Here is an 11,958-nt window from a genome sequence, read left to right as displayed (position 1 = left end):
AGTTGATTATATACAAATGTGAAATGTGGGTCAATCCAGACTGTGGATTTTATTTGTCATTGCATGACAACTGAAACATCTATAATTTTTTTTTATCATTGTAGTGTGTAAAAATAGTTTTACGAAGTAGCAAAATGTTTAATCACATGTTAAAGCTTAAATAACAGAAAACCACTGATTCTGTGTATCATTAGTACTGTTGTTATTGAGGCAAACTGACTGACTACTGTATATAAAAACTGTTTTTATCTTCTGTTTTTTAAGTTAAAATCTGACAAAAAAAATCAGAATTCCATGTGCTATGTAGTCTTTAGCAGAAAAAGATCTAATTAAACAAGAGTTTATTATTTGTAATGCTGATGTAGTCTTTTGTTGGATTTTCAGATAGAATGTTTTCTGTATCACCTCGAGTTATCTACATTTAGAAATGAAACTTAATCAAATATACTTTGTTTATCCTAGAGGGAAATTTCAGAGTTTAAGTTAATATAAACTGGATTATAATTTGCTTAAAAACATGAGAATGTGGACTGGGACTGATCCTCCCATAATGATGGCAGAGAACATAAAACCTCTAAAAGACTAAAGGCAAAAAACTTCACAGCAAATAATTTGCTTTCTAAGGAAATTAATCTGAAGGAACTGTAAGTAACTATTGAAATGATTCTCAATCATATAACTCATTTAAAACAAATTGCTGTGCTTTACATATTTTCCATGGGCCAAGTTGAGCAGAGCTGTTATATAAACACTTCCCTCTATCTAGTCCATATGTAGTTTAAGTTTAATTTCTTTTTTCATTCATGTGACGGAATCACTTATTAATACGCTGTTTTTCTGCTATTATTCCATTCTTGTCTGACCATTATGACAGAGCTGTATTGTTATTATCTCTTGCATAACTGGCCGGGGCCCAAAAAAATCAATTTAATCCTAAAATCATTATTGTTTCTTGGTTCACAAAAGAACAAAGACAATCACGGAGCTTCAGTAAGTAAGCTGTCAGGAAACTTGGCCCTGGATAAATGGCTGCCTGTTTGTCCCTCATAGTCTGAAAGCTGGGTCAGCACACACAAACCAGCAATAAAAAAAAACCCAAAAACCCTTCTCAGTCTGATGCTCTGATCAGTTTTTCTCTCTTGTGACTCATGTAGATGACTACTGCTTGGAACTGATATTTTTTTTGTGGTTTTGCAGGTTTCACAACAGTTAACCTAGTTTGACACCATATAGTTTCTCAAATAATAATCTCTGCTTCAGCCCCCATGCACCCATACATTTATATACCCCACTTATGCTAGTCAGGGTTCTGAAGAAGCTAAAGCCTATATTCTGGTTTTATTTAAAAAAAAAACAAAAAAAAAAAAAAAACCACAGGGCCACAAATGTCCCATTTATGTAAAAATACATCACAGAGTGCATGAGAACCAAAAAGGGGGAAATGATATGTTGACTGAGTCTTTAAAAATGTGGGAAGTTTCAGTGTTTACTACCTATGATGTGTTGCTTTAGTTTTTTTAAGCCAAACTGTTGCAATCTGATCCATGTTATAATGCACTTTGTTTTTATGTGTTTATGTGTGTGACAGAGGGGAGAAAATGCATCCTAAACTTGTGTTTTTATGAAAAATGTAACTGAAAATCTAATTTAAGATTATTTCAAGCTAGCATATGAAATTTAAGAGAACCTGACTATGTGTATGAAATTGTCTAAAATGGATTTGGAGGCCAGACAGTTTAGAACTGGAAGGGATCTTGTCTATATTTGTGATCTGTTATACATGATGTTGTTTGGGAGCATTAATTGGATAATGTATTTGCCAAAATAGTCTCAATGCCATGAGCCACCTCCAGAGTATTACTTCTAGATTTAATCATAACTACCAAATAGAACAGTTTGCGTTGTTGTAGATATTCAAGATAGTGTCTGGAAATACACTGACTGCAACAAGAACCCTAAACTTTTATTTTATAGGCTGAGGTTGGTGACAAGATGATGACATGATGACATAACCATTAATTGTTATCTGTCTTTTTTTTTTTTATTATGTTTTTTTTTTTCTGGATGAGCAAAGTTACTCATTTTAGTAACTTGAGGTGCAAAGCACTATCTTCAGAAACCTCTTTTGGGTCCTTCCTGAGATCTCCTGGTATTGATTATAATTAAGTAAAGAAAGTTGCCCTGGACTAGAAACAATTCTGGATAAAAATGAAATCTAGTAAAAAAAAAAAAAAAAAAAAAAAAAAAAAAACAAGAGAGAACTCCCTCAGGATTAACAACATGAATCTAGTCATAAATAGTGCAAGATGCAAAAGTAAAAAGTCAGTGTTGAAAAACAAATGTGGTCTAGTTAAGTCAAACAGGATGTAGGAATAAGTTGTTGGCAAACTTGAAACATTACCCATTAGTACTGTGTTGAGATAATATCATCAAATTTACAACATGTGTCTCAGCAGCCTGTAGATAATACCTATTCATCCCTGCAATCAGCATTTTCTCTTAATTAGCAGAAAATGTTCATCACCTCAAGCTGCCCACAGATCTCATGTTCCCACAACCTCCACTGACCTTTGAGTAAACTGAAGGTTCGGATGCATAACACTACCTTGGAGAATACGCCTGTCTGAGAGCTAAATCTAGCAGAAGAGCTGAAGAGGGATAACACAAGTGGCTTAATAAGAGAATGCACTATGCAAAGAGGATGCTGGGAAAAAGGAGGAAGGGTGGGAGTGAAGGTTCCTTTCTTTCTCTCTGAGCTATTATCATTCCAGCATTGGCTAATAGTGGGGTGTGAACATCACAACATGAATTATTTCTCAGACTCGGTGACCTTACTGACCCCTGAAACTTTGTTAAGCTTTTATTAAAGGGAAAGTCTGAAGCTTTGCCCCATCCAGACTAACACAGTAGAGGTTTGGTCGCTGTGGGAAGCTTTAAGCTGAAGTCAGAGCCTGAGGTGATCACCTCTGCTGCATGACTGCAGTGAAGTCACCACTGTTTGATCCCACTCTGGTTACTGTCAGATGTTAATGCATATTAATCAAGATTGTAGATTAATCTGCTTAAGTTGCAGGCCCCACAACACAACCTTACATTATCAGTACTGGAAGGAAGGATGGATGGATGGATGATCAAAAATCAACATCTTTATTACGCAAAGCAAAAATAAACTGAATTCATGACCTGATCTTCATAATCAAGCAACCAAAGCTGAGAAACATAGAACCTTGGAGAAGACAGAAAAAGTTGAAGAAGTTGAAGTTAAAGAGGCAAAAGTCATATCTTCTGCTTTTTGCACTGTGGTCAATAGAAGGCTGATAATTGCAGGGTGGGTGCATACTTAATGCAGCGGGTGATTAGGAGACCAGCAGCAAATCTTTGCCTTAGGGCCACCTGACAGGCAAACACTGACATGAAAATTCCTTTCTACTTTTTTTTTCTTCCACCCTTCACATTAATTGATTACGATGTGTTTGATGAGTTCTTAAGTACCACATTAGTTTTTACTTTTCTTATTTGAAATAAACTATCCATCAAATAACTGGATATAACTGGTGTTAAGGAGATACATTAATAGATATTCAGACTCCAGGTGATGGCCCAAAATATAGCTGATATTATCTTGAATGGAAATAAATTACCTTAATAAGCAGGTTAGTAGAGAAGGTCTACTCAGTGAGTACTTGGGGACTTTCCCTTTTTCCTTCAAAGGAGTCAAATTTCCCAACTCTGTGGATCCAGAGAGTCACTCAGCTAAAAACTGAGAGAGTCTTTGTGCGTGTGAGGGAGAGAGTGAGAGAGAGAGAGAGAGCGAGCGAGCAGCGGTGTGACTTCAGGTCTGCAGTGAGGGAGGACAGAGGGACCACGGAGTTTGAAGGAGTTTCATCACATGTTCTTGGAGTTTCCTTTCAAAGCTGGATTTTTGCTCACCTACTAACTAAAATGTTTCGAGGGTAAGAAGCAGTTATTATTTACACCAGGTTAACACAGACTGCTTGAAAAGAGAAGAAGAGGGATGTTCATTTGATTCAAACTTGTGATGTCTTCATTCACACTACAGTTAGACTGAAAGCTAAATAAACTCAATATTAGGACCAAATTTTCACTCTTTTCATAGCATTGAAGTGTAACCAGAACTTCACCAATCTCAAGTCCCAGCATGTGCCTGATGTGTCTCCTCAGGTGGTCTCCAGCCCTTCTTCTCGCCCTGCTGTGCTGGCCAGCCGCTGCCCTGCAGGTTAGAGAGGGTAAGATTCCTGCTGCTGCAGCTCTTCTTCTTAACATCATCTCTGCACAGAACCTCCCTGAGTGGGGAAAAGGAGGGCACTGACCTAACAGATGCTTCACTGAAAGAATGAAATATTGCTTTCCTCATGCTGATGACACTGAAATCTAACTGTAAATCATTAGGAACCATTTGTAAATTGCTGAACATCGTAATCAAGTGTATTCCAGGTGTGTTCTTCCTGATGTGATTATATTTGTAAATCAAAAGACATGCTTTTTTAGATGTCTAAGATTTCCTCCTTTGCATCTCCACATGAGAAAGATCCAGGATGCACGTCACTTCGATCTCTACTTAAAAGGGTTTCTATTTGAATGAGCTGGCTTATTTAGATAAAATAAAATTGTTACAGTTATATTTGTTTTTCCGTATTGTGAGATTTAGCCTGATTTCTTAAAGAGAAGAAGAATGGAAGCACAGATAGAACTAGAAGCGCTCAGACCTCCACCCAGCCATTGTAATGTTTTTACACAATGATTACATCACTTTGAGTAAAAAGCACTAATGGCAAAATTGCCTGTATCTCCCAAAAGAGAAGAATCGTTCAGAAAATTTGATCCAGATCATCCCAAAATCTAATCACTTGTTTATCATTCCATTTCTGAGATTTCATGAACATTTGATCATAACCCATCAATAACATTTTGAGTTATGTTGCTACCAGACAGACAGACAGACAGACAGGCAGACTGTGCCTTGGCAGAGGAAATAATTCCAACTTTATATGACCCATAATGCAGCTCTGTAACATATTCAGTAGCAACCTTTAGTCACCTCTGATGTCAAACCCAATTTATAATGCACTGGACTTTGTAAAACAATGGAGCAAAGCTTGGAAATAAACATAATCATGACTGAATTAACATTTGTCTACTGAAGAGCCTTGACATGAACTGACTGCTTTCTCTAGGACACACTAAAAGATGCACAGTGTGATTCAGCCCCGTTTCCACTTCCACACCTGTTCCTGCTGTTCCTGCTTTCATTCAGTGACTCCCTGCGGGTCTGCTCTTCTTATACAGCTCTGCAAGAGAGCAATAGTTTGTTTGTTTGGCAACACACCCGCCTTCCTCTAATCCTCTAATCCCCTTTATCCTATTTGTATGTGTCTGCAGAGAAGTAGCTGGAAGTGACAGACAAGTCAAACACTGCACCAGAGTGGGAAGTGGAGCATTTAGCTTATATGTTAATGGCGTGAGGGGTTTCCTCTGCACTGCACTAAGTGTGTGTGTGTGGGTTTATGATGTTTGAGCTGGGAGCAGGCTAACACTTAGCTTTGAAATGGGATGCTGAGAACACATTTGATTCTTTACCACTGTCAATAGAAGATGAAAGCAATGTCAGAAAGTGTCCTCTACATGCTCATGTATTAAACATTGAAACATTTGTGTATCTCCTGAGCTAGACTAAACAACGGCAAGACAACCCATGCCAGTCTGGGCTGCTAAAGACTTCCAAACTACTTAGCGGCTACCTTGTGACTTGGGAATCATGTGTTGGAACTACAAAGTGGGGTAACTGTCGCTGGCAGTGTATCCTTTAGCAAATCACTCGAGCTCAAAACAGTTGAAGTGGTGCTAGATCATCACGTTTGTGCTCTTCTTTCAGATATATTTATTCTATACAGCCAATGTCTACATAAAAATACATTTATAAAATCTCTCATCTTATGGCTCAAAACCATATTTCAGCATTTCCGTTTCTAAACTAATGCAGGAGTATTTCATTGCTTTGATTACATTTTTCTGGAATATATATCGCTTGTTCTACGAAAGCACCAGGACATTTGGTCATTCATAATCAAAAGAAAACATAGATTTTGATATGATTAAGTTATTGTATTTATGAGAACATGCCCTGCACAGATGTCCTGTTGCACTCTGGATGTGGGAGGGAGCAACTCTTGACTAAAGTGGATGTTGCTTTTAGGGCACTGTGCACTACTAAGCCCTTTTTACAGTCGCAAAATCAACAACAAAACATTACTAACAGTAATGCTGACAATGAATGAGAAAACTAATGCTGACCTTCTGTGTGTAAAACATAAGTCTTCCACTGGAAATTAGTCCTGCGTTAAATAAGCCTTCAGTAGATGGGGTTTTTATCGCCTCTAGCTCAGCATGGCACAGACGGGGAACACGGATACATACTATAATTTGCACTGAGGATACTGCAGAAAAGGTACTGCTCACTTTCTCTTGATAGAAAGATGTGTGTAATGACTATGAACAGGCCGAGGGATGTTAAGCCAAGTGATTGATCCATCACACGGACAGCTTGTAGCTCATCTTCTTACCCGCGCTGCTGTGTGGAGCTGTGTGGCCCCTTTAAAAATGGTAAAGTAGCCCAGACTCTGGTACTTTAGTATATTAACTTTATTTTTTACACATGACAAAAAAAAAAGCCAGGGGGAAAATGTTAACTTTGATAAGTGTAGCAAATGGTTGAGACTAATATTTAGCTCTAATACGGTATCATGTCAACAAAGTTTAATTCACACTGTAATCATTAGTGGATAGATGGCCTTGGTGAAAAAAAAAATTCAAATGTGTACTTATACGGTGCATTTATGGTGGTGTTCTTGTTGTTGCTGTGTGGATTGTTATTTATGATTTCGACATGATGTTTTACCAAATGCCTGTTTAGGTATGTTGTCCCTGATCAAAGCGTTCGCAGACTTCAGCCAAATTTTCTCCTTTGAATAGAAAATCCATATGATTAACAGATGCACTGTAAGTAATATCTGCTCCGATGTTACACATGTTATATTTGTGATAACCTAACAAGCAAATGTTGTCAATGCTGTGCTGATTCTGTATGGTTAGGAACGGCTGGTATAGTAATGGTACAAACCCAGTTTGATGTTTCATTCGTGAGTCTCTAAACAGGAAAACTTTACCTCTGTTTAAGATCTGCAGGACAACCCGATCAAACCGGATTTTAATGCTGGTTTTGGGCTAATTAGGCATATTTATATACATTTGATTAAATCCATTAGTTTGCATGTAATGTAATTACATCTTTAATGTTAAAACCTGCAGCCCCTTACACCATTATTTATGAGCAGATAGTCGCATTCTCATCGCTCTTGAATTCAAGTTTGGGGTAATTATTCCACAGCTACTTGGTCATGCCATGGCAAAAAGTTGCACTATCTTAATAAGAGTGGTGAGCTGGGAATTGACTAAAGTTTAAACGTTCCTCTTCTGGCTTTCATTTCAGTGAATGCGGCTCCATCTTTCCATCTTGCATTCAGTTCGGTATTTTGGCCATATGTATGTCTTCAGCATATTTTCCAACTCAGATTAACTTGAGCTTTAGTGAGAAAAGGACCAGATTTAAAGATCGTTGTTTTCTTTTTTAGTTCTCACATAGTTGAAAATGGCATAGGTAGGTAAAGTCTTTTACTCTTTAGCAACTAAATTCAGTTTCTTCTTCTTCTTTTTTACTTGTTCTGTCCAGCATCACAGCAAGCAGAATGGTGATCTGGCTCCTGTGTCGTCCCAGACAAATTAGCTTTGCCATGAGGGGCTTTGTATCATGTGGCCCCTTTTTTGTGGTATTTCTTTATTTTTAAATTTCTGTATTGCTGAATACACATATTAATGCTGGACAAGAGGGTTGGGGGACAAAGACAGACAAAAGTAAACTAAATTCAGTTTATTAAAATGATATTTTTGTGGTGCTAATCAACAAAAAATAAGATAAAGAGAAGCCTCCTAGTTTTCCCTGGGTGCTTGTTGACAACCCATGACTGTCTGTTGTCTACTTGGTCTTTTCATAACATGAACATGGATGGATTTAGATGCTCTGCAGTGTTTTGATGACTGCATGTTATTGCTGGCTATAATTCAAGACATAATGCAACTTCAGCTGAGAACAGAATTTTATCCCTGAGTTTTCCACCCCCCCCCCCCCCCCCCCCCCCCCCACCCCCACCCCCACCCCCCACGCCCCTATGAGGAAAAGCCTCATTTCTGGCTCAAGTAACCTTCACTTTCTATTTACCCTTGGATGAGTTGCTCTGAAAAGATTGCATGTTTAGCCAATATAAATGATTGTAAGGTGAGCCCAGTAGGAGTCTTTTATATTTTTTTATACGTTTCCTCTGTACAGTACAATCACGTCCCGTTATTTTACTGCTGAATACTTAACTCTTTCAACAGTTAAAATCCTCATTAATACCCATAATGTGCATTTTCACCCTCCAGTTAGAGACACAGGTTCTTCTGTTGCACCCTGCGTTCCCCTTCTGACCTGATTTGGTGTGTGATGTTACTGGAACAAAACTCCCTTCGTGCTCCCTTTAGTGTTTTATGGTGCTGTAACCTGCCAGGCAAGCATGTCCTAGAGCTGCATATAAAAGCCATGTACCTAAATGTCTCCAACATATTAGAGGCCTGAACACCCACACTGCAACGGCGTCCTGTCTGGAATGTGCTCATTCATCCAGACTTGCTTTGGCTTTTATACAGTTGGGCACAATGGGCCAACTGTAAAGGTGTCATTGCTTGTATGTGAGTAAGGTTTAGCTATGGGATTTCAGAGGGGAAAAAAAATCCCTCACTGGAAACTTGAAAATAAGAATGGATGGCTTTCCGTTGAACTTGGTCTTCTTTTCATACTTTCCATGATGTTATCGTCATGGAAATGATGCAGTTCTCCTGCTCTGGTAGCCGTTAACATTTAGAAGAAAACTGTGTGTTTGAGTTCAAAATGCATTTACTAGACTAACCTAATGACTATAAAATGAGACAAAAACTTACATTTTCAACTTTAATACAATAGTTTTTTTTAAGAGCAAACAGCAAAATGTTAAATGTTGTTTATGTACACTGTTTCCATGGCTTCTGTTTGAACAAAACCGCTCTGAATTAGCTTCATTATGCATCTTTTCCATGTTATCTAAGCTTTGGGGCATGAAGCATACAAAGAAAGTCTTTTGGACATAGAGAATCAGCAACTTCCTGAAGTTGTGGCAAGAGTTCACAGTTCTGTCTGTGTGCACCGCTAACAGCTGTGAGAGCCTAACATGAAACTTTATTACAGTAAACACACAAAAACATGTCAAATATTTTGACTATATGTGTAGTAACTGGTTTGTCTACACTGCTTTCTCAAATGGTAAATGTGTGGTTTGTAACAGATGTTTGTGTGTTCAATTAGGGACATCTCTAAGCTTGAATTCATCTTCCCTTCACTTCCCCATTTTTTGGAAGCTATTATTTAGAAGAACAAATATTACAACAAACAACAAATAAAATAAGCTTCTTAAGTTCGAAAAGGGGTTTTGGAGGAAGTTGGGCACTTATCTAGTCCAAACCCCCTTATCATGACACCGTAAAATTTTCACAGCATGAAAAATACAGTAATACACATTAAATTCCATTACAATGAAACTTAAACAGTATACAGTCATAATACACACAATAAACCATAGAATTCAACATACATTGCTTTCAAAAAATAACCTTATTTGCCTCGTAACTTTTAATTATCTCATCTTTTATCATTTGTTTAAATTATTCAATTATTTCAGTGTAAAATGTCAGTCTGAATGCATCAGTTTTAGGTTCATTCGACAAAATATTCCACTGTGTACTGGTATTCTCAGGACATGAATTGCGGAAAATCTTCACAGCTGCACTATTTGGCTTAGCATTGTTATACATACTTGTTTCTTTTACGTCTTGTGTCTTTTAAGTCAAGTCTTTTTCACATCAGTTATTCTTGTGTAGATCTACTTTTAAAGCCAGTTTCCGGATCAAACTGGGAACCTGTAGCATGTGCAGTGAGCATCTATGATACTTTAGATCCATTTGAGTGAATCCACTTAGAGGGGTGAAGGTGCGGTTGTGATCCCTACACTGGTTGATGTATTCATGAAGGGGTGTCCAGTTCTGGTCCTAAAGGGCTACAATCATGCAGGATTTCCATGTATCCTGCTCCAACACACCTGGCTCACATTAATCAGTTGTTGTGTAGAACGCCATAGGCCGTTAGATCCATTCAATGTAAACCAGATACATAGAAAACCTGCAGGACAGTGGCCCTTGAAGACCAATTTTGGGCACCCCTGCCCCAGTAAATTGTGACTCCACCATCTCACAACTACTTGTACTTTAGGTGTAGGCTGACTGGACATATTGTAGTGTCTTTCTTAGACTACTAAAAGAAAATGGCACTTTGCAGTAATGGCTCTGAAGAAATATTCAGGTAGTTTAATGTGGATACATAACTTCAGTGTTTCAATCTTTCAAGTCAACTATTCATGTTTTGTTGCATTTAAAGCAGTATCTTTGCAGGTCTTGATGGGTTATACAAAGAACTGCAGTGGGGGGCCATCTCACACACTCCATCCTGTAAGTCCAAGTGGTCTGTCTAAATGTGCCACTCACCCATCACACATCAGGTTACAAACCTACAAGGTGCACAATCAGCTGAAATGGACTCAGTAGCACCTGGAATACCACCTAATGTGATGTAAACTTACAAACTTACTTGTAACGTAAAAGGAGGCAGAACAGCTATGTTGGATGTTTGAACCTAACTTTGAGAAATTTATTTTGGTACCATTTATATCAGCCTAATGACTCATGCACGCTCCCTTTCACATACAGAAATAGGTGCATCCATTTTGAATGCTGTGAAATGTCCATATTGACACATTTCCGTTTACCCTCTACATTTTGCCTCGTGATTTTCACATACCGTGGTTGTTTGGCAATGCATCCACTAGAGGGCAATGCAGAGTTCAGAGGTAACTTGCTAGTTTTTAGCTTCAGTTTCAGACAATAGCTAGCATGATGATGGCAGAGGAGACTATGATAATGTACATTCTCAGACATGAAACATGGCATTGGTCTGTGTGGCAATTAAATACAGTGAGACTGTTTTGTCTACCTTCTTCTTCCATTATGTGTGAGTTATGCACCACAACACCGCCCCTACAGTTTCCAGTGGCACTGCTCTGTTTGCTATGTCTGGCTGCACATCCACAAACTCACTGAAAATAGACTGAAATCTGAAATACATACGTAAGGAATGCAGAGGACAGACATTCATTCATTCATTCATTATCCTAACCGCTTAGTCCAATGAAGGGTCGCGGGGAAGCTGGAGCCTATCCCAGCAGTCTTTGGGTGAAAGGCAGGGTACAGCCTGGACAGCTCGCCAGTCCATCGCAGGGTGTGTATAGGATTAGAATAATTACATAGTGTTTGCATCAAAAAGTTTCCAGAGCATTTTTATAAAGATTTCATTATTTAATGCTAAAACAACTACTTTGGTTTCCTGAATGTTCAAATCTGACTCCACAGTTTGTTAAAGTTTACAGTTCCTCTGGAAGTGTGTATAATCAGGTATGCTTAAGAATAACTGGAACTGAGTATGAGGGATGGGAATTATTCTAGCTGTTTACAGTTGTTACATGTGAACACACACTCACATAGACACACATGATAATGCTTTGAGGATGAATTTGTGTGTTGAATCGGCAGCAGAACAAACATTTTTCTCACACAGTTCTGACCTGACCTCCAATTGGAATGTTAATTAAATAACACGGTACCTCATTTCTTAGTTCATATATAACCCAGTAAGAGAATCAACTGAGAAACATGTGTACAAGTGCTGTAGTGAGACTGTCTGCACCACAGCAAACTGGTTTGGTA

General features: G+C 38.2%; 1 protein-coding gene across 1 annotated transcript in view; it reads left to right on the top strand.

The window, feature by feature from the left end:
- The first annotated feature begins 3,864 nt into the window (after nucleotides 1-3,864).
- Nucleotides 3,865-11,958, top strand: part of col15a1b (collagen, type XV, alpha 1b) — a 49,896-nt gene continuing 41,802 nt past the window's right edge. The window contains exons 1-2 of the mRNA XM_079243956.1: nucleotides 3,865-3,953; nucleotides 4,183-4,247. Coding sequence (XP_079100082.1) covers nucleotides 3,943-3,953; nucleotides 4,183-4,247 — 76 coding nt within the window. The 5' untranslated portion in view covers nucleotides 3,865-3,942. The remainder of the gene's footprint in view (nucleotides 3,954-4,182; nucleotides 4,248-11,958) is intronic.

The sequence above is a fragment of the Telmatherina bonti genome (genome assembly GCF_933228915.1).
Source record: "Telmatherina bonti genome assembly, chromosome: 7".
Lineage (NCBI taxonomy): Eukaryota > Metazoa > Chordata > Actinopteri > Atheriniformes > Telmatherinidae > Telmatherina > Telmatherina bonti.
The sequence above is the reverse complement of the archived record's forward strand: the minus strand, read 5'-3'. Positions and strand labels throughout refer to the sequence as shown.